This window comes from Melanotaenia boesemani, chromosome 9 (genome assembly GCF_017639745.1).
Source record: "Melanotaenia boesemani isolate fMelBoe1 chromosome 9, fMelBoe1.pri, whole genome shotgun sequence".
NCBI lineage: Eukaryota > Metazoa > Chordata > Actinopteri > Atheriniformes > Melanotaeniidae > Melanotaenia > Melanotaenia boesemani.
In genome coordinates this window covers 20,181,693-20,205,317 of record NC_055690.1, presented here as the reverse complement: position 1 = coordinate 20,205,317, position 23,625 = coordinate 20,181,693, and the positions used below count along the sequence as shown (strand labels likewise).

The following is a 23,625-nucleotide window of genomic DNA, read 5'->3' as shown; positions in this document are numbered from 1 at the left end:
AGGATTAATGCCACCTCATGCCATTAGGAATGCAACTTCTTCTCTTCAGTCCAGAGGAAGTCTGACAATCTCCTCAGTTTAAAATTTGGATTCCTCTGACCACAGAACAGTTTTCAACTTTGTCACACTTTATTTTAAATGACGTTCAGCCCAGAGAAGGCAGCAGTGTTTCTGCATTATGTTCACCTATGAATTGTTTGCGCCGGAGACCTTTAACCTGCTTTTGTTTGTCATGGTAATCTTTGTTCACGGAGTGATTTCTGGAAGTGCTCCTGTGCTCATGCACCAATTTCCATGACCTTGTCTGGTTTTAATGCAGCTCTGCCCGAGGACCTAAACATCATGGCAGTCTTATTTAACAAACAGCATTCTTAAAGGTCTCCACATTTTTCAGTCACTTTTTTTCCAGATTGGAGAAACTTTACTTCTGTAAGGGGCTCTTTTTAGACCCAGACTTGTTGCCAAATAACCTAATTACTTCTAACACCTTTCAGGCGTTTCTTATTGGCACCATTTCTTTTTTTTCCATTTTAGTTGCCCTCATTTCAGCTTATTTTTTCATTACATATGTTGCTAAAATGACTCCCTATGAACATTTGATTTTTTTGTTCTGTTTTGAAGAAATTAATGATTTATTGAATCTGCAAATGCAAATTTTTAATTATATTTTCCACACTGTCCCAATCTTGTCAGAACTGAGACTGTACTTTCTGTATCAAGTAAAGTTTGTCAGGTCTGGTCATTAAACAGATTTGTAGTCTAATACGAATCAGTTTCAAACTGTATAATCAGAGCTTCAGTGTTATTAGAACTCAAGAAACATTTCTACTAAAAATCTGGGAATTACGACATAATTTCTGACCATTTTTAAAAAATCCTTTAACCCGTGCAATAAGTTGTTGAAACCCTCCTAAATATCCCTTCATTCTTCTTTTTTTTTTTTACTTTAACACATTCCATTTATCATATATCAAGAAAGACACACAACACTCATTTCACTGTACAAAATTGTCATTTTTTGTCTTTTCTTCCTTAATGACATCCAACAGGGGACCCGTAAACAAAAAGATTCATTTGATACAAGCTAGAATGCAGTTCAAAAATATATAATAAAACAAAATCAATAAAAAGCAGGTCTCTTATCCCTTGTAGTTAGAGTAAATTGTTTGAGTACAGCTTAATATGATGTACAAAATATCACACAGTGATAAATTGCTAATAAAAAAATAAAAACACAAAGAAATGAGAGTCCTTTACCTTGGCCTCTGACTGGTAACAGTTTTTTTTTTTTTTTACATTTCAAAATTTTTCTTGCTTTTTATCTATTTTACTTTTTTACAAGTTTTACATTGCCATTATCAATCACAAGCAAGTTCTATGCCTAGCAAGGAAGAATGATTCACTTATGATACTACAGTATTCTTACATATTAATAATCATAATTAAAGAAATGCAAGAAAAAAGAAGGAAATGATAGACATTTACAGCACATAATGGCAACTCTAGTCATCATTTACAACCTCTGTTTCGATATCATTTTTTGATGTGTCATACTTTTTTTTTTTTTTCCCCCCCTTAGTGAGGGCACAGTAGCTCAGAGTGAAACCAGCAGTTGACCATCAGTAACTTGATGTCAAATGGGTGTGAGCAACAGCAGGTTGCACCCTCATGGTACTCACTGCAGGCTGTAAAAGAAACATCTGCAAAGCGTTGCTTCTTCACCCTGTTTGTCCATTCCTAAACTAAGCATCCACCTTTAGATGTAGTGCAATATGGATCCAAATAGCAGTTTAATGTGACAACAGGATTATGATCTGCTGCAGAACAATAATGTAGTGGCATCTGGTTGTTTTCTTTGGCAGATTTATGCCAAAACAACAGCAGATTGACATGTTGCCTAATCCCACACATTAGTCCACCACCCTGTTTTGAAAAGCATGTAAATTCAGCATGTTAGTGTTAGGGAATTAGTTGAGGACTATTTATCTGTGAGGTCACTTTAATACTCTTACCTGACATCTGAACCTATATATGACCCTGTAGTTTTAACAGCTGATTTCACATCATGTTCGTGCAGTTTTCTCGAGACAAGAAAAATATTCACTAAATAATTTTAAAGTCATGGGACAACTTTTACTTTAAATAAAGATGTGCCCGATAGTTTTTTGTATCAGTACAATTTGGGAATTAATCAGCAGTCGACTAATGAGTAACACTTCTGGACGGCAATGTTTCTGAGCTTCCAGAGTAGTCTGTCAATATCTGGCGAGAGCTCAGGCGACAGTACTTCAGTCTGTGTCTTCTGTGCCTTCTAGTCTCCAAAGTTTTTTTTTTTACCTGCATACAAGGCTTGCATTCATATGCAGATCTCTGTAGAGATTTCTATAATACAGAACACAAAAAGATAAATAGAAGTGTCTCAGAGTAAAACCATTTCTACCAAAAGAAAAACTGAGCAATCTCTGGGTTACTTTCTATATAAAATCAGCAAATTGTGTCACTAATATGAAAAGACAATGATATTTTTGTGGCAGAATTCCTGTTTTTCCCCATCATACCTCTACAAAAAGAGACTACCTTCATTAGCTTTCTGAATAATGTGCCACTTGTGCAACTGATGCACTCCATGAAAAGAGGGACCCTCAATACACAAGCAAAAGTGCCATTAGCGCTTTTCCAAAGCCTGGATAAACAGCAACAAACCAGAAATGCCTACCATCCAAAAAACTGGCACCAACTTGAAAAATAACATCTTATCTGAGGGAAAACCTTTACCATCCAGCAGATCCTCACTGTTATTTAACCCTTGCCTCTGTACACTCATGAAGCCTGAAACAATCAATGTTCACATCCCTCTATTTAACAGTGACCGTTAGTTCTGAAATGTGAGCACATTTAATGAAATGACTCAATGATTAAATGCAGTTTAAAAAGGTGATTTTAACATCTGCAACCACGTGAGTGAGAACCACACTCTCTCTTTCACACACAAGTACACTGAACAGGTCCCTGATTCTGACTCAAGACTGACAAGGTCTTTCATAGCACCATGGTTTAACTAGTGCACTTACAAGCACATGTACAAACACATATCTGTACAGTAAAAAGCACCAAATGGCAGAAGGTGTGCCATTTGTTGAGCACACACCAGCGTCACACCTCTACAGTCTGACTTCAGCTGCACTCTCATGATGCCCATCTGTAGCTTGTTAATGTGGTGTGAGGGCATCAGTCTGCAGAGCAGTTTGAAATGGATAAGGATTGTGGAAATGTGTTCTTTTATCATGTACAGCAAAGTGAGATTTGATCTCAAAGACACACACACAAGCAGAGGCAGAATCACAGGGACGATAATGAGTCTTACAATGAGACTAGATGTCTGACAAATCTGAAATTAAAGCTATTTGTTGAACACTGGCCAACCACCGTCTAGTGCCTCCTCACACACACAACTAAGTTAAACATTCTCTGATGTAAAATATGAAATCCCACATGCACGCACGCACGCACACACACACACACACACACTACCTGGAGTCTTTGGAATGTACTACATTGATTCCCAATGCAGACTGGGTCGGGTGTTTTCTGTAACCACTGGGAACTGGAACTGCTTTAGGTCATGCATATATGTTATACTAGCCACAAGCACTTTCTCAACTATTTAAAAGAAGCTGTAAAATGTAATGTGGCAGTGTGTGTCGTGTTTCCATGTTGATTCACTGGGAAATGGGGGTAGTGTGTGTCAGCAGCTGAAGTGCACAATCATATACACAAAGTGCTTTGGAATAATAGTTGGCAGACTGGAAAAAAAAATAGCAGAACAGAATACTGTAGTGTAGAAAAGTGGTACTTCAAATGTGATTACTTGAAAAAACAGAGCAGCCAGGATTTTAAAGTTATAAAAAAGCATTACAAGATGTGATTAGTATAACAAGAAGTCACTGAGGCATCGGAGAACTGTGAAGAGTTGAATGTGGGAGGGTGATGTCCTGTGGTGATGACCCAGCCAGTGGGGTGCAGGACAAGTGTGAAAGTGGGAGAGAGCAGGTGAAATGTATCCATCTTCAACCTCTTTTGTCCGAGTTGTGGTTGGAGAACTCTAAATGCAGAATAGCAGAAAAACAGAGTTAACTCCTCACAAAACAAACAGGGAAGGCAAAGATGTAAAGTCCCATCTCACAATGAATTCAAGCCCAACATACTGGAGCTATATATGGTCTAAATGTGCAGACTCGGCTTTAATTAAATTTAAGGAGCCCTTTAAAAACAAAAGCTCTAGCTAGTGGCTACGGTCTAACTGGACAAGTGACTTAATAGATGTTTTGTGGATAGGTGTAGGCCACTGGTTTATTAATTCTTCATAACTTTGACAGCTAAAAAGTCTGCAGCTGGTTCCAGGTATTGTATTTGCATCCAGAAGATGTTCCTATATACCTGCAACAGACAGTCAAAGAAGCTCTTAGTGCAGGTGAAACCATTAGATGGTAATATCCATATTAGAGTCTGACAGGTGAAAAAAGAAACCTCTTAGGGTTTCTAAAGTGAACTCTTTTATCCCAAAAAGGAACCAAGCATGAAACAACTTTATGAAGCCCAAGTTCCAGAAAAAAGATTTTCTGAGACATAAACATTATTATCTGACTAAAGTTCAACTTGGATGACTTTTTTTTGGCTTTGTGCCTTCAGACGAATTAAAAGTGTACACCAGGGCTACTCAATTCGGTCCTACAAGGGCCACAATCCAGCTAGTGTTTCATGTATACCTGCTCCAACACACCTGACTCAAATCACTGGGTAATTGTGCAGAACTTGATAGGCTGTTAGATTAATTTAATTTGATTCAGGTGTGTTAAAGCAGGAATACTTGAAAAAACCTGCTGGATTGAGGCCCTCGTAGGACCAAATCGAGTAGCCCTGGTGTACACCAACAGTTAGTAGTTTAATTTCCATAATACTGAGCTCACTGTCTCACTTGTAATAGACAAAAATAAAAGGGTTCAATTGTTAAAAAAAAATCCTTTTTATATTCTCTGACCTGCACCAAAGCTCACTACATGTGGGCTGTTAAGATCTGTAAACTTCAAAAAGGTCCACTCTGAGGTCAGCCCTAGTTTCTTGTCACCCTCCTACTCACCAGAACAACAACAGTGCTGTCACACAAAGATCTTGGCGAGTGCGTCTGCACCGGCGCTGGCAATGAAGGGCTGGGAAGAGTGGAAGGCCACATCATGAATGGCCTCATCATGCTTCTTCCTGTGGGCGGTGATCTCCTGCACACATGTCCTGTTTTCCAGCATCCACAGGCGCACTGAGCAGTCGTGGCCTTGAGGAAGAAAATGTGACAATGACAATGTGTTACGATGGGTAAAAATTACAATAGAGTACTGTGTATAGGAATCTAAAGTATAGCTTCCTCTGCAATAGACTTTTACACTTTATTTGGGTTGCCCTCAGAGTGAACAGAATCTATATAATTATTTTGAGTGCATTTACTCTGGAAGAAGTTTGATTTTGAGAATTACTCACTGCCAGAAATGAGGTAAGTGCCTTTAGGATCTGTTGTAAGACATGTGACTGCATCCAAGTGGGCCACCATTGAGTGGACAACTTTCCCTGCACATAAAAACAAGGCAAGCATAAATAAATTAATTCATGTATAAAAAGAGAAATTTCACTGAGTTTGTAGAGGTAAGTAACAAACAAGTTACAAAATAAGATTAAAACATAAATGTCATCTAAAGAAATTTCTGAAGAAAGAGCTTCCTGTAAACGGGAGTTCGGCCTTTTGATCACGTTGTATGGTACCTCGTCAATTTCTGAAAGCTGTGTTATAGGATCATAAATTTACCAGTGTACAATATATTAATAAACAAATCACAACAGCAAACTTTCGGCAAAAAATGGACTTTCTACAACAACATACCCGTCTTGTTATCCAGAAAGCGGATAGTGCGGTTCTCATGTGCAGTAATGGAGACGGGCTCCGTCGGGTGGCTGACAACACGGTTGATGAGTTCGCTGCCTGCAAAATAAAAACAAACAGTTGAACTGATTTTTATTTAGTCATCCATTTGTCCTTGGGATACTTCCACTTTTACACTTGATTCAAGAATCACCAGACTCTACTTGTGGTGGACAATTAGCTTCTTCATCATGTTCGGATCATACCATCTTTTGTCTGGGTCTCCAGTGCAGTGACGCTCTGCTCTGTGTTGAGGTCATACAGAAGCGTCTCGCCAGCATCAAAGGACACCACCACCTGGTTGGGGTCAGTGGCTACAAAGGCCACTGAAGTGGGCGTTCCATGCTCTGAAAAAGGCAAGACATGATGAAGTTGTGGAGACTGAACACAACAGATTTACGTACCCAACAATACAATGGGTCTGAGGTGCAGAATGTTTGATGGAAGACAACAAAACCTAAAGCGCAACACACAAGGAAAAAATACAAAACAGACATGTATAAAAATAAATCCTCCTCCTCAGCTTCCTTCACCTCCTTCCTGTGTTCTTAGCAAATAGTTCAGATGAAAGCCTGATTTCCTAAAATCCAGCAGGAGGAGAGTGAGGAGGTTTTCTGGAGGAGCTATAAGCAAAAAGTTATAGCTGGATCGTATGTGGAAGTCTTTTTGGCAGCTACGCCATCAAAGGGGGGCATAGCATATAATCCCTCACTGATGGACAGGGACAGCCTGAAGATAAACTCAAAGATCTTAAGAAAGCCCAGAGAATTATTGTTCAAAGCCAGTTTAGAAATAAAAAGTAAGTTTGACTTTTTGGGAAAAAAATATATAAAGAAATTAGATTTGGCTCAAATGAAGCTGTATGAAGCTGTTAACTCCCCTTCTCTGACCCCATGTCAGCTTTGTTATATTTTCTGTAAAAGAGCTGCGTTTTCTATTTTGTCGTTTTGTAAAAGCTTGTAATGTTTTCTGAAATTTGTTTTCTTGCGTTTCCTGTGTTATTTTCTGTTTGGCTGTTGATTTGCTTTATTGTTTTGTGATTTGTGTTTTTGGTTTTGTTGCTATTTTGTACCATACAACACAGATATGTACCTCTTTCTTTATTGAAGACTGACACACAGGGAGATGAGTTCTGAGGATCCCAAATGCGAATGGTTCCATCAGCTGAGCATGAAGCAAGACGATGGTGAACTCCTGTGTAAGTCAGACCCCAAACGCTGTCCTCGTGGCCGGCTAGCACGCTGCTCTCAATGCCAGGATCTGAATAAAAACAAAAACCAAAAAATTTTAATGCGACAAAAAAAACACACACAAATAATCCACAAAGTAGGGGTAAGATGAACACTTAACAGCTGGTTAAAACTCACCATAATTATCGTAAGGATCTATGTTGAGGTCAGGCATCTTCCAACACCTGACGGTTCCATCCAAACCTCCACTGTAGCAGGATTCTCCATCCTCACTCATAGACAGTGACAGAACAGCTCCACTGAACAAAAAGAGTGAGATGGTGTGTTGGATGTGCACAATGGATAAACTGGTTTCAGTACTGTTTAAGACTGAACTCACCTGTGGGCCCTGAATGTGTAGATGGGCTCAACATCCAAAGCAGCGTTCCTGTGAACAGATGGATAGCCACAGTGTTTCAAATACATGAGGTTTATTTCTCTGCTCTGTTTGGGTTTATATTTGCATATTTGTGTGAAATAAAAAAAAGTAGCAAGTTATGTATAAAAAAGAAGAAAAAAAAAAGCTTCAGAAATGAGTTTGTGTTATGATTTTCTTTGCTAAGAGAGGTCTTACTTTTTAGAGTGCATGGCCTTGTTGAGGTTCCACAGTTTTAGTGTACCATCCTCAGATGCTGTGAGCAGCACTGCTTGGCTGGGGTGAAATGTCAAAGCCCGGATGGCATCAAAATGGCTGCGTAGTGTGAAGCGAGGGTTCCACGTCTTCTTGAATTCCTCCCTGTTATCCTGCATCTGATGGAACACAAACATGAGAGGGAAATATTCATAACTGTAGAACACACATGCAGTATTTTACACAGTGCTGATCAGACAGGATCTGTATTTACATCCATTGAGAGATCATTGTCATTGGCCACAGTGAGATCAGCCAGTTCACCCAGGTTCATGTCCCCTCCTCCAACTGCATCCATAATGAAGACATCGGAGGAGAAACCTAAAGCCCCACCTGCAGGTTGGAGGTGGAAAAGCACAAGCATTTCATTCTTGATAAATGTCATGCTATGTATGGCAAATAATCATATAAAACAGTGACCATTCATCCTGTTTCCTTACTCCCACACTATGTATCAGAGAAAATATTTACAATTGTAGAAATAGTCCTGGTAGTTCACCCCCACACAGGGTTTATAACACTATAAGCTACAGTCCTATGAGTGGGATGCAGAGGAGAATGAATAATATTAGGTAAGGATAACCTATGGGTTTTTTTTCTGGTATTTTTAATGTGGAAGTCTTACCTTCCCCGGAGCGAGCTTGTCCTGATACAGAAGGGGGTGGGGTAGGTTTAGGGGGGAAGTCCGACATCATGCCTTGTAACTTGTTCCTGCGATTCTCTGAGCCCGGCAAGGGGAGAAAGGGAAAAAAAAAAAAAAAAACAGCCAGTCATGCCGACAGGCAGGGGATGGACGGAGAGGCCAACAGATGGACAGATGACAAAAAATGCAAGTAGAAAAAGGCAAAAAGATATACTATTTTCTTAAAATATAACAAAAAGAAACTTTTAAACTATTTTGATTCATCTTCATGGGAGGTGAACTCTTTAAAACCACAAAGCCATTGTGTAAGTATGATAGAAAGAATGAAATGTGAACACGTAACAAGAGAAGGGAGCATGCGTGATAACCTTTAAAATGGCCCCTGGAATACAGAAAGTAGATCTACAGACAGAGACGATAGCCACACAGCTCTACGAGTCACAGACTGACAGCTCGTGAAACAGGACAGAGAGACATGTGGTTGGGAAAAGAGGCTGGTTTTATTGACAAGAAGAGATGCCAAGACACAACGAGAAGTAAAAGGTAAAAAGGTGAGCGGGAAGGAAGAAGAAAAAAAAAAGAAGAGAAAAAAAAAAGACGGGTACACTGGTGGCAGTGATTCTGGCAGTGCTGGTGATGTTGCTATGGCAACAGCGTACCTAACTCCCGTCCATCCCCTGAGATCCTGGCCTCTCCCGCCCCCTCCCCATCCTCCCCTGAGCCAAGAAAGTCAAATTCACTGAGGGCGTCTTCTGAGTCATCTTCGTCCTCCTCATCCTCAGGGTCCAGACCTGTGGTCATCGGCTCTGAACTCATCTGGATGGAAGAGAGAAGCATGGGCAAGTCATCCACATAACTCATGGCTGCACAAGCATACGTTTTCCAGGTGAAGTAATTGATTTCATACTGATCAGACCTTCACACGAGACTTTTTATTCTTTCGTGGACCATCGATGCAGTCAGTGGCTATGCCTTGGAAATCATCTTCCTCGTCACTGTCATCTTCATCATCATCCTCACAGCCATGAAGGAAAGGGATCTTATCCAGGACTGAACCACTCGCACGTACCTTGGAGCTTTCTTTGCCAGCATTCCTGTGAGCAGATACATAGTTCATTAAATTTACACAAGTGTTATTTAGGACAATACCCACACAGTGATTGGAGGGATGACAGTGCAAGTCCTTAGCTTGAGGTTCGGAAGTCATGAACTTCCTTCCTTGAGATGCTTTGTTAAGCCTTTACTGCAGCTTCTATTACACATTGCTTGATTTTGGGTCCCCTCAGTTTTGTCCTCAATATGTGAAAAGCAAACTTAGTTGATTTGGGATCAGCTGAGTGACTTTACCATCTGAGAACATTATAATTTTCTTTTTTAATTAAAGAGTTTTTGGGCTGTAACAGTATGTTTCAAATCATTATCCATTTGTACTGTGGAGATATGCAGTTTAACAGCTTTAATTGAATCTGAGGATAAATTAGAGCTCAACACACTTCAGACTTCATTCTGCTGCTTTTATTAGAACTCACATAATCAGTTAACACAAGTGATTCAGTTCTTTATGCAGCAATGCTTGACACTAACATCCCACTACTTTGACCATGTTGGACGCTTTAGGATTATGGGCCTTTCCATTTTATTCCTCGTTAATATTTTCTTCCCATCATTCTGGCACAAATTTATACTTTGTTTTTTTTTTTTTTTTTGGACAAAGACTAGATATTTTGTTTCAGTCATGCAAAATGTCATGACATGTTCCTTGTACTTGTACTATGGATGTTTGAGTCACAGTACTCATATTACTATATTTATGTGTGAAGTGAACAGCAGAAATGGAGAGTCAGTTTTCATGGGCTCACCTTTTAATTTGTTCCTCTATTTGTCTGACCAGCAAGGACTCTCCTGCCCGTGGCTCTGGCTCAGGAGAGCTTTCGCTGGGCGGGGGCCCATTAGCCTCTGGGCTGCTCCGCCCCAGCAGGGATCTCACACGTTTAGAGCGCATGTCCAGAATAGTGTCTGAATAACCAACTTCCTCAAGATATCTACATTCACAGAAAAATATAGCATGCATACATCACAAAAATATACACACACCAATAAAAAGAAACAATGAATAAAAGGCTCTGGACACATTTGTATGATAAATATCAGATAATAGAGAGGACTTACTTGCGTAGTAGTTGACGTCCCTCTTTCCAGGACATCTGATTGGCTGGCTCTGAGTCTGACTCTGCTGGTCCATTGGGAACTACAGAAAATAGAATGTTCAGTAGTGATGCAATAGCAAGGTATGAGCAGAAAAGGAGAAAAGCAGAACTGAGTTTCTCTGAAAGTACAGCTGCAGAAGTAACAGGTCCAACAGCAGCAGACAATGGAAGTTATCCAAACAATAAAGCAGATAAAAGCTACTTTATACATACGCTGATCTGCCTCTATCTCTGGCTTCTTGTCTCCGGGACTCTGGTCACTCCCCGTCTTCAGCTTCTGGTGCTTAGCCCTGCAGAACCACAGAAGACCACATGAGGGCAATATTACAGGCCAATACAAAGCAAAGTTTCAATACCAAATCACTACTACAGGGAAAACAGACACAAGTAGATGAAAATATTTTTATACAGACATTAAAAAAAAAAAAAAACTTTTTTAGCATTTCTTTTACCTTTCTTGTTTGAGAGCATACTCCAACATTTTGATCCGCCTAACCAGGTCCTGCTTCATATTCTCCTGTCCTTTCCTCTCACCCTGTAGGAATGCCACCTGAGCCTGAAACAAATGCACAGGATGCAAATGAACACATTCAGAAAGGAGCATACATCCCACAACCACTATCATAAGTATCTATAAGGATGCCCACAATTATTCATAATTATACCTAAGTTTGACTTGCATTTAATTTTTTATTTGAACAGATGTATTTTGAAAGGAAATGCTGCAAAAAAGAAAAAAATAAATAAAATACAGTAAGATGCTGTGTGAGAGACATTAAAATCCGTCCATCCATTATCTATATCGCTTCGTCCATTAGGAGTCGCGGGAGAGCTGGAGCCTAACTCAGCATTTAGCAGGTGAGAGGCAGGGTACACCGTGGACAGGTCACCAGTCCATCGCAGGGCCCTATTTCTATGCTTTCTTAAAAATTCCATGTTAAACAGATTAATCACAGCTATTTAACTGGTCATAAACAAGTTTAAAATATTCTGCACCTGATGAGATTCAGGTCCAGAGAGGGGCTGGGCAGTGCTGTTCTACTTTAAGCAATTCTTTTCAATGAAAATGAAATAAAAATACTTTATTTATTCCAGAGGGAAATTACAATGTTGTTTTGTTGTTTGTTTTGTTTTCTAAAACATATAATAATAAAGACTTAGAAAAAAATAGTGACTTGGGCTGTGTCCACATGGCACCGAAGCCAGTTCAGGTGTGAAAACTATTCCCACATACGGTATAGGACTCAAACCTATCCACTTTGGTACCTGGCTTCAGACATGGTCGGTTTCATGGAGGCTAATCCTTGGCTTCGTGGGGATGAAAGGGTGGTTTGCTAAAATACTTTTGCAGTTTTGCTGCAATCCGGCGTTGTGGGGACGGCCCCTTGTTCCAGAGGGTAATGGCTACTGACAGGAATGATCTCTAGTACCTTTCCTTTCTGTCTTGCATTGGACTTGACGAAGCCTCACACTGAACACTCGCTCTTGTTTCTTCACTGTGTTGTGTAGCAGATGCGAAGATCGTCCACTATTTTCAGCAGCTTGTGCAGCATTCTTTTCTGGACAATCAGCTCCAGTGGCTCCAGAGTTATTCCCAGCACATGACCAGCCTTCTTGATCAGTTTGTTCAGTCTCTTTAAGTCTCTGGTTCTGATGCTGCTGCCCCAGCAGATGCTGAAAAGCTGACTGCACTTTCCACAACAGACTTATACAACATCCTGGTGCAGACATTAAATGATCTCAGCTTCCTTAAGAAGTAGAGTCTGTGCTGTCCATTCTTGTAAATGGCTACTATGTTGCATTTCCAGTCTAGTCTGATGTTTAGCTGAACTCCAAGGTTTTTGTAAACCTCCACCACCTGCACGTCTTCTCCCAGGACACAGACAGTGCTTTGTTTACTGTTGTTCCTCCTGAAATTTACAATCATCTCTTTCTCTTTGTTTGTATTCAAGATGAGGTGATTGTTGCTGCAACCATCTCAAAAATTGATACAGCTGTATACAGCTTCTTGTCCATCGCTGATCCATCTGCAAAGCCATCAGAGTATTTCTGCAGATGACCGGATTTGGAGTTGTATTGGAAGTCTGAAGTGCACACTGTGAAGAGAAATGGTGCGAGTACAGTCTCTTGTGATGCTCCTGTGCTGCTGACCACCATCTCACCCTCAATTTCCACCGGATGCGTGTGCGCTGCATTACATCTAAGCCATGGTTTTGTTACGACCTCCTTGATCCACACCGGGAGTGTGTCAAATATAGAGCGCCTGCAAGTGCAAGATCCTTTTTTTTCCCCAGATGTTTCAAATGTAAATTATATTGTATGAATGGATCCAAATGAACATAAAGTCTATATTTGCGCACATTTACAGACCATTATAAGAGTGTGAAATTGTACTCAGAAAATGTGACACTGTTCTACAAATAAGTTAATTTTGAAAAACGAACTGGTCTCAACTTCCTGTCCGGTTCTACTGCTGCTGACCCAGAGTAGCAGCAAAGAAATGACAGAACAGAGTAACTGTCACACATTCCATGAAGAGTGGTCTCTTTATGTGCAATGAACAACTGACCCTGTTATTTCATTTTTAAAGTGAAACTTCATGAGTGGCAGGGCGGGGTAGTGGATGGGGCAACATCCTTGTATTTAAATGCCAAATGTGATGTATACATTTTTCTCAGCACCTCTATCAGCTGTTCATTAAATACGTCTCATAAAAAGCCTAGTGGGGGAGAGAAAAGTGGAGGCAGCGCAGGAGAGTTAGCCAGGAGAGAGCAACAGAGAAGCTATGGCCAACTGTCTGTACAGCAGAACCTAGAGCTCTTCAGAATAAGAATCAGACGTACTTTATTAATCCTAGACTGGGAGATTTCAGTGTTAGAGCAACAATATAAAATGACACAGAAGAAAAAAACATTTAACGCAAAAATATTGTATACAGGACACACTTAACAGATATCCAGGGCAAAAATTAAAAATGATAGGAGAAAATAAATAAATACGCATACGTATGTATATATACATATATAGAAATATATATAAGTATCTACATAAAAAATAATATATACTATTTAGAATATACAGTTCACAAATAAGTATCCAGGTAAAAATGAATAATGAGACAATGTGGAATACAAGATCAAAAGCATAAGTACGATGGTGAAAGAAGAAAAAAAAAACAAAAGGAGGACAGAAATCAAGTGCTCTCAGCCCGGCTGCAAACTGTGACATTTGATAAGGCTACATTAAGTTAACCAAACTGTCTTTTTTTTTTTTTTTAAGATCGCATATTGTCCTGACAGAGGCCCTAGTGCTGCCCAAATTCACTTTTTTCCCCCGTTGGCAGCCAAAAAAGTAATGTGATCACTTCTCCATAGACATCACCACCACCATGGTTGCTACGATGAGCCAGAGCATTTCTTTTACCACAATCTCACTGCAAATACACCACACATGCAAGACATGATTGGTCTCCATGAACACCAACATTATTTCTCCATGACAGAGAACAAAAAGCTCATCTAACCTTCCAGAAGCTCACTTTGATAAAGAAACACTTTAAACCAATTCTGAAATGGTATAAACAAAAAAAGGTTCAAATGTATAATGTAATAATAAAAATATTATTATTATTATTATTATATAACCACACAGAGATTAAAATTTCTTTTCCAATAGTATCCTGGCCAAAACAGCATCAAGGCAGTTACAAATTTTACAGACACACAACAAAACACATTCAAACTGGCTAAAAGCTTTAAAACAAGGTAGGAACAAATTAATAAATAACTATTTCAATCTCTAAATCAAGCAGAACATCTACAAACAGACAAAACTGCTTCTAATAAATCCAACATTTTCTTAAAAACCTCCAATGAGACAAGGGGCCTCATTTATTAAGCTGGCATACGTACAAAAACTGGCACAGGCCAATTATAGTGAACTTTTGGGATTTATAAAAACTAAACTTGGCAGGAAAATGTCCCTACCCTCCACAGCAACTCAACATAAAATCTGGAGAAACAGGAAACTGCGACACCAACAGCACAGAATAAAACCAAAACAAATTATGTTCAATATGAGATCTTTATGCAAAATCTAATATTACCTTTCACATCACATGTTATATATTTAAGTTTTTTGCAAAAATGAATAAAGATGCATTTTTGATATTGATAGTCCTGGGAGTGCATGTGCTCTCACAAAAAAAATAAAACTGAATTTCCAATGTAGTTATTCACTATTTGTAGCTATTTAGAATGTAGCTATTTACTGTAGCTATTTGCAAAATTGATGGTTGGATATAAAAAGGCACCACTGTGCATAAAATGCACAATGGCTTATCTGGCAGTGGTGGACAATAGGACGAGAGACTCCGGAGAGAGCGGCTTTTCAGATACCAGCAAGACTTACTGAATGGCTCATGAACCAGTTCAGACTGCTGTGCCAGTCCCTCTGCAAGTGCTAAAAAACATCAAATCAAACTTTTCATACATAAGTAGAGCAAAGTACTTTACATAATAAAAAACACACAAAATAATTTAAAACAGCAATTAAAAATCCACACCTACTCTTTCTCTCTCTCTCTCACACACCGAAAGTATAGATCCTACACAAATTTTAGTATAGATTCTAATCAATGTTTGATAAATGAGACCCCTGAACGCCTCAGCTGCAGAGTTTAGTTTTATCTGTATTTAGCAGGAGTTTTAAATTGTATTTTTTGCTGCACTGCACTGAAAGCCAGCTGTAACTGGGTGAGTATCTGGGCTGGGATGAGAGCTGTGCAATAGATCACAGTATCATCTGTGTATAAATAAAATTTTGTTTTGGACACATTTTGGTAAATGTCAATATTGAGGATAAAAAGGAGTCATCCTAACACTGACCCCTAAGGCACTCGTTACTTGGAGGTGCCCGGAGGTAAAACCTTCTGCCTGTACACACTGTGTTTTGTCTGTTAGATAGTTTTCAAACCAGCAGAAAGCTTCAGGAGACAGACCAGCTCTAGCTAAGCTACACATTAGCAGTGAGTGGTCCACTAAATCAAAGGCTTTAGAGGGGTTGATAAAAAGGACAGCACAGTGTTGTTTATTGTCAATAGCATGGATAAAATAATTAAATACTTTTAGTGCTGCTGTCGTACTGTTTCATTTCCTAAAACCAGATATAATTTTATTGCCAATTAAAAACTCTTGTAACCAGGGATCAATGGGTTTGGCCAAGACACAGAGATAGGCCTGTAATTATTCAGAAATAAGGGATCAACCCAACAAAACTGACAATTTATATCTCTAAAAACAACCTCTTATCATATTTTCCAAGCTGTTTCCGTCATTTGCAGCCAGAAGGTTTCTTCTGGTTAAATACATTTCACTATTAATGGAAATGGTTATCAGAGGCAGAGAAAATGTTTGATCTGACAAGCAAACAAACTTCTAGAAACCCAGACAAAATAAGTAGAGGGTTGTGGAGCAGGTCTCTTATTTTATATTTGCCTTAACCAAGGTTTCAGTGCGCAGTTGAGTAAAAACAAGACACAGACCAGCCAAATTCAAACAGCCTCTTTTAAGAAACATCCTTCCTCTCATTTTTAGTTCATTTCCTTCCTCAGTGCTGAGAAAAGCTCTACAACTTGAGGAAAGAGACTTCTTTATGCCCCAACATCCAGGCCACTTGTCAAAGAAAGGGTTTTGTAAGAGAAAAAAAAATACTAATTTTAAGTTTCTTGAGGAACAATTCGAAGGTAGGGTTGTACTTTAAGTAATTATTATAAGAACAAAAAATCATTTACAAAAACATGGAAGAGAAAAATTTAGAACAAGTATAAAACCTACTGCACATCAGCATAGTTTAAAGTTCACTTCAAACAACTAAAATCTTGCACTCTGTTGAAGGAGAAAAAACAGGAATGCCCCAGAATCCTAATTAGAAGTAGGTTAAAAAGACCTAACCCAGTTTCTACTCTAAGTATTTTCATGCAGGTGACTGTACAATAGATTTTCACATTTCCTCTCCCTCCCTCTCTTTCAGTCTCAGTGCCAAGTGGTGCTGGAGCATTAATTCAGCTCATTTTACAGCCCATTTCTCCTCTGTTCGCTCCTGTCTGTGTCCATGAGTCTGCTCCCACATGCAAATACAATTCCACAAAACTAGAACAATCTAAAAATGTCTTCTCATGGGGCAGACTCTTGGTCTGCTTCAGAGTACAGTTGAACTAAGAAGACAGCGCGCACACACATACACACACACACAAACACACAGTCATGTAACCAGCAAGGAGGGCTAGTGGAACAAGGGATTATCTGCCAAGCAAACCTTACCCGACTGCTGAGTAATCCTGATTAATGCAATGTTATTGTATATGCTTATCTGTGAGTTTAGAAGATCACTGTCATGGCTAGCATATCAGCATGCTGGTGAGCTCCAGAGGTTTTGAAATATGGATTAATTTGTGTGGTTGAAACTTCACTTAATTTATGTGGGGCAAGTTAGTTCATGTAAATTATCAAAAGGTTTTTGTATAAAATGGAACATCTAAAATATTAACTGTGTTTAATGAAATGGCCATAAAGTCTTATGAAAAATATAAACATTCTGCTTCACCATGCTTAAACAGCTATGTAAAACTATAAAATACTATTTTATGTTGTTATGTGGATTATAAGAGCAGCTTGTGTAAGACTGGCCACAACAGTTTAAAGAGCTTTAAATTTAAAGGACTTTAAATTTTCAGTTATATGCTTTGTAATGGTAGATGCAATACTGTATTTCTAAATTTCATACAAGCAGAAAAGACTTGTTCCAGTGTGATATAAGCAGACCTACATACTAAACTAAAACCCAAGCCAAACAGAGCACTGCTGTTATGATAACTGGGCAGTGTGATCATGTGGGAGGCTTAGTTACAGGAAGAAAGATGTCAGTGTACTATAAATAATGAAACACAAATCGAAATAGTTAAAGGTAAAAAAATAACAAGCAGGGCATTTCATAATATAGTGCATCCTGAAAAAGCAGGAGGCACATTTTTACCCTTGTTCATACACAAGCGAGCTACTACCTGCTCTCACTCACTGATAACCATCAAACCCATGTGTGCCTGTCTCACACTCACTCCTCTGTTTCCAGTGACAACATAAAATTCCTGATACAGCTTTGTTGACCAAGTTAAAGGGTCCATTCACACCAGTCTTTGTGATTCAAGTCCGAGTCCGTTTGTTCGCAAAGTCTGCTTGTTTTATGGTATTGTGAATGTGCCAATGATTTCTAATTCAAATCAAAGAAGCGGGCTTGGTCCGCCTACAAATGAAGGTCTCAGTATGTTTTAAGAGGAACAAATACAGGAAGTGGACTACAAAACAAAGTGCATTGTGTGTTCCAGTGCACGGCATTGCAGGTAAACGCAACCAAGACATACGTGCATGGAGGTGATAGACAGCTTTGGACACAAGAAATAGCTTGTGGTCAACCGTGGAAGACTACAATAAATGTTCTGATAGAAATCTGATCAACCCAAGACTGCTTGGATCTGATGCAGCTCCAGCTTTAGCTGCTATCTTCTAGAAACCTAAGTTGTCCTGCATTAACCAACAGATGAACGACTTTTCTTCCATGTTGGTTGCTTCCTCTTTCTCTTTCAGTAATTCTTGGTGCAGCGATTCTTAGTGCTCTCTGGCAGAAAGTTAAACAAGTTATTTAAAAGGTCTTATTTGTTTGAGAAGTGAAGCGTGAACGCAATCCTGGTCCGGAACAATATTGCACCCCACAACTGAACCGAGTCTCCAATCGGACCAAGTCTACCAGACTATCATGGTGTGAATGCAAAGACAACATTGCATGTGTAAAAGTAGCAACAAATATACTGTAACAACTGGCTTTTCCTGACACAAAAACATACTCCAAAACAAGAGGGTCAAATGGTTTTGTCAAAGCTCCACTTTTATTAAGACAATGTTTAATTCAAGAGATGGAATGTTGTTTTCTTGGCTTGTTTTCTGCCCTTTTCCTGCCTCAGATCTAGGAGGTCATGCTTGTTTTTAACATGTGTGACCTAAGCCAACAGACGTGAGACAAGGCAGTCCATTAATCAGCTATTTAAGGTTTGTTATCAACTGCTGTGGAGCAGCAAATCAAAATTCATCCTTACTTCTATAATGAAAGCCAAAACCAAACACATTTCTATCCATTAAAAACAAAACAAATCGATGAGTAACAAAACAACCAGTCTTGTAGAAGATGATTTATGATATAGCCCTGCTAACAGTGATGCTGTGATTATTTTCTTCATACCATGTTGGTAATATAACAAAACCTAGATTACAAAGGAACCTTGTTGTGAGCAAACTTGTCATGCCATCTGATCTATTTTGCCTGTAGGTGGGTGCTTATCCATGTAACTTACTGTCACTAACCTTTCTAGGATTTGTAAAAGCATGGAGACATTCAGGGTCAAGGGCAGCTTTCTTCCTCCACTGGCCACCCTTCATCTTTTCATCCCTTCATCCCCAGGAGAGAATCCATGAGCCAACAAGTAGAGCAAGAAACTTTTCTGGGACAGTCAGCTTTGAGGGAGTATGTCAAAGAATGTGTGTGTGGTACTTCATCAATCAGTACAGAATGGCATACTAAAAAGTTGGGCTATTAGATTAGAGGGTGCTTGACTAAGAATGAAAAAATGCTGATGATGTCATTAACAAAAAATGAAGGAAATGCTAATAAGGAAATACTTAAATGCAGAAAAAAAATAAAGACTAAATACTAAAATGCATCCGATACATGAGTGCTATAGGTGTGTGTGGGTAGAAGGCAGACAGTGTAGTAATGCATACAAATGTCATGTGTGTCATGGCTGAGAGGGTGAAGTTGTTAATTAGAGATGTGTACCCAGAGGCCCTTGAGCCCATATTCAACAGGAAGTGATGTCACCTAGGTTACCAGTAATCTATTCTACACACTTTTAAGACGGTTAATAAAATTAAATAGCTAAAATAATATAAAAGTACAAAGAGGGAAAGGTAAAGGCCTGTGATATGATGTGGTTCAGTATGTGCAGCACAGTTAGTTTATTGAAATTTACTGAGGATCCGACAATAACAAGCAAAGGAGATTTTATAGCTGCACTGTAATTTGAACATTTTAAATTGTGTTTTTAATAGTGCCTGAGAACCAGAAGAATATGTCCATTACCACCTGTCTCCTGTCCCATGTTTGACCTGGGATGCCCCACCTAGTCCAGAGATTCAGTGGGGAGGAGTCGTCCTAATTCCTAGTCTTTCAGTGGAGACATGGCACCACAGGTGGTGCAGACTAACAACATGCTAACAGAGACGGCATGTGTGTTATGGTCTCACAGAAACATGCTATGCCTTAAAGCAAGACATCTACACTGTCACAGGCAAGCCACACAGTTGTAAGTTGATGGTATTGATCCCCTGTCAAATACTGCCCCCAACATTTAAGATTTTGTATGTTTCTATTATAATTTTGTCAGTTTAAGTGCACAAAATGCCATGTGAGCAACGTGTGAGCCAACTATACTACCCACACATGTACAATATGTTGTTAACTGTGCAGGATTTAGCCAGCGGGCATGCTAGCTGGCATGCTGAGAGCTGTGTGAGCATGCTGGCAACAAAAGCCAGAGGCCTGTGGCCTGTGGGTGTTAAAATGTAAGCTAGGTCAATTTTTTAGACTGGCACTCCAGTGATCCTCCATTCCCTCAGCACAGGATGTGGTGCTAATTGTACTTGTGAAACCAGATCATGTGCAACAAATGCACACATGAAAGCACAGTTCCACAACAAGAACTAATGACATGCTGGACATGTCGAAGGCCCGCTTCTGATTTCCATTCCCACTCTTACACATGTCTATAAAAGCAGCTAGTGCAGGGAGTTTGTTATTGTTCATCCATATTTTATCAAGCTCCTATTTATAACTACATAGGCTTGAGTCAGGGGCAAAGTGAGCAGCAGAGTAACAGAAAGATATATGTTTTCTGTGGTTTTTGTCAAGCTCGCAAATTCCAGAGGAGAGTTCAGCCTACTGTAATTACAGGCGATCTACAGTAAGAGAAGGAAGGTCACGTTTGAGTTTAAGAATGAAAAGCTGAACTGTTACAAATGCAGTGAAGAAACACATTGTTTTTTGTGTTCATGTTTTCCTAAGCTTTCTTAATCTCTGTGCTAGCAATGCTTTGCCTCAGTTGCATCCATGCAAAGAGTTTCATAGTGCAGCCTCTGTCTTCTGCTGTTGACATCTGAATCACTGGGACAATTAGGGGACTAATGCCTTGCTCAAGGGCATTTATATGACCCTGAGTCATACATTCATATAGATTGTCCTAGCTATTTTACAGATTCAGATCAATGACCTTTTAATGATGCACACCCATTTATCTAACTTGCAGGCAGAAACTGTATTGACACATTTTAAACAACGAAACATTTACAAAAACCACCAACACGCCTGGTAGTAGATTGATCGGTGCTTGACTGTATTATAAGACAGTCAAGGATGGACTAATGATACTAAAACATACAAATACATTACAAGCAGCCATGTAGATCCCCCACACCACTGACTCACTCATCTGCGTGGCAGCTCAAAAGGTTGCTTTTGTTTTCAGAGCCACAACATATTGAGAAATATGCTTTTCTGCAGACCACCTTTGGTTATGAAATAAAGAATTTGGGGCATAATTTGATGTTAAAACTGACAGCTGTCCTGTGTGGATGTAAAGCAGAGAGGCCTTTAATCAAAGGTCACCCCAATCATTTTGTTTCATTGTGCCAATTGTTTTATGAATAAAATAGCTGAGCCTTTGAACTACTATGCACTTTAAACTATTCGAGGGATCACCAACTCCGGACCTCTTGGGCCAGTTTCCTGTGGGTTTTTGATGTTTCTCTGCTGCAACACACATAACTCAAATCTATGAGTCATTAACACGCATTAACATTAACAACATTAATTATGCAGAACTGGACAACAAGCGGTTGGAAAACCCTTTCATTTGAATCAGGTGTGTTGCAGCAGGAAAACATCTACAACCCACAGGACACTGGTTCAAGAAGTCCAGAGTTGCTGATCCCTGGTCTATTCATTCCATTCATTCAAATAACTGTTATTCCTCAAAGCAGGGATTTCAACTCACAACTGTCTAGCACTGCCATAATGTTCAGCCACAACTGAACAACGACAAATAACTTAATTTGTCCCTGTGGGGTGTAAAACTCAGATAACTATCTGCTTACAAGCTAGTTTTGCACATGAATGCCAAAATACAATTATCTTTAAACTGGCAGTGGCCTAGACATTTCTTTGATGTGTGCCTGTATAAATATAAAGAACAAGAAAGGAAAGGTAGCCACACCTAATGTGTTTAGCTCTACTTTACTATGGCATTTTCAGGCTGACACAGAGGTTTATTACTTATTCTATATCTTTGGGACAGAGCTATATGGGAGTCTGAACCTCGAAAAGCACTGATAATACTTTCTTAAACTAATGTTTAATGCATTAAGGCCAATGGTTTTCTTATTAGTGAGCACCAGTTAGAAGTTGTATAGCTTCTTTACATTAATATGTTGCTTTCATTAATTAGAAAGCAATAATGCATCCTGGTCGATACAATAACAGAATGTATAACGTTAGCCCATTAGCATGTTGACATCCTGAACTAATTGCTGAGCGTATAAACATCCACAAACCAAAGCTGAAATACCTCTGGTAATTTCCGTTTTGGTCTTAACTTGGAATTACAGCTACAAAAGTAAATTAATTTGTTTAAAATAAAAATGTACCCTGAGTTCGTCTCTCTCTGCCTCCCAGCGATATTTCTCGGCCTGGAAGCGTCCCCACTCGTACTGGATGAAGTGCAGGATTCCGGGAAGCGTCATACCCGAGTCCCCGTCCTGTGTTTCCCGAGGCTGCAACGACCCTGGAATGGCCCCGGCTGCTGCTGCTGCTGCCGCCGCCGCTGCCATCGCCCCGACCGCCGCAGCTGATGTCGCCTGGCCCGGTGTTGCTTTGGGCCCGTTTGGGTTGCGCCCCACTCCGCTAACGCCGCCTCCGGAGTTCGGGTTTGGCCCTCCGCCGGATCTGTCCGCCTCCATTTTAACCGTTCAACCTTTCGCCAGGATAATGAGATGGAAACAATAAAAATGTGTAAAGAAAAATTATAATAAAAAAAGTGCTGCGAACCCTTTTCCAACCCAGCTGTTCTTCTCTATCAGCTACCCTCTATTCTTCCTCTCCTCACACGGCACACAGCAAAATTACTATTCACTTAGTAGAATACTAAATTTCCGCTTTCAAACCTTCAACATAAAACGCAACTTGATCACAGAGTTGAGACGTCTTGGCAGCTTAAGAAACAAACAGATCACATTGAAGAGAAGCCTTAATCAGAAACTTGGACCTCTTATTAAAACAAAGAAACACCGATGTATCACCACTTACTCCAAACAAATGTTAGCACATGTCTGCGCCTCTTATTTTGTATTAATCAGAACTGTTTCCGCATCCCTGTGTTTGGTGGTAGAAATACCCACTGTGGGTGACAAATAAAGGACCGCGTTTTCTGTTATACACAATCAGCGCTTCGCCAAGGGAGTGAATTTCCTGCCATTTTGTGAGCAGCGATTTGTCACGACAGATCTACCCAATATTTTATGTGATGCTACTTCCCGTTCTAGCGACTTTTTAAAAATGTGTTGTTTACATTTTATATTTAGTAGTTACTTTTAATATATTGTATAATTAATTGCATTTGGGGAAAAAACATAAATATTCTACATAAAAAAACATAATAGATAAATCTTAGTTTAATCACTCAGTTTTTTCATAAAAAACAAACCCATGATGCTTATATCCCTAAGCGATGTACATTTTGAAGATTAAAGATCATTATGAAATGTTAATTTGCTTGTGTTTATTTTAGTTAAATA

The 23,625-nt window shown here is 39.3% G+C and overlaps 1 protein-coding gene across 2 annotated transcripts; it reads right to left on the bottom strand.

The window, feature by feature from the left end:
• Window positions 1-993: 993 nt before the first annotated feature.
• strn4 (striatin, calmodulin binding protein 4) lies at window positions 994-22,951 on the bottom strand. Of its 2 annotated transcripts, none has more exons than XM_041994785.1 (18): window positions 22,480-22,951; window positions 11,128-11,231; window positions 10,889-10,965; window positions 10,638-10,716; window positions 10,328-10,510; window positions 9,385-9,562; window positions 9,128-9,284; window positions 8,451-8,546; window positions 8,040-8,158; window positions 7,769-7,944; window positions 7,535-7,582; window positions 7,333-7,454; window positions 7,058-7,225; window positions 6,172-6,312; window positions 5,927-6,025; window positions 5,530-5,616; window positions 5,138-5,326; window positions 994-4,102 (listed from the first exon to the last, which is right to left on the bottom strand). In XM_041994785.1, the coding sequence occupies exons 1-17, from the start codon at window positions 22,789-22,791 to the stop codon at window positions 5,157-5,159; spliced, it is 2,316 nt and encodes a 771-aa protein (XP_041850719.1). In that variant the 5' UTR covers window positions 22,792-22,951; the 3' UTR covers window positions 994-4,102; window positions 5,138-5,156. The 2 variants fall into 2 exon arrangements, with proteins under 2 accessions (XP_041850719.1, XP_041850720.1); XM_041994786.1 differs by having other exon boundaries at window positions 9,209-9,284.
• Window positions 22,952-23,625: the final 674 nt, after the last annotated feature.

Bases quoted from the DNA above. Each gene is read 5' to 3' on its own strand.
- strn4 (XM_041994785.1), bottom strand. From the start codon at position 22,791: ATGGAGGCGGACAGATCCGGCGGAGGGCCAAACCCGAACTCCGGAGGC. The intron at 10,966-11,127 runs GTAAAAGAAATG...GTGGTTCTGCAG, and splicing joins TATGCTCTCAAACAAGAAAG to GGCTAAGCACCAGAAGCTGA. The intron at 7,583-7,768 runs GTAAGACCTCTC...ATCTGTTCACAG, and splicing joins AAGGCCATGCACTCTAAAAA to GAACGCTGCTTTGGATGTTG.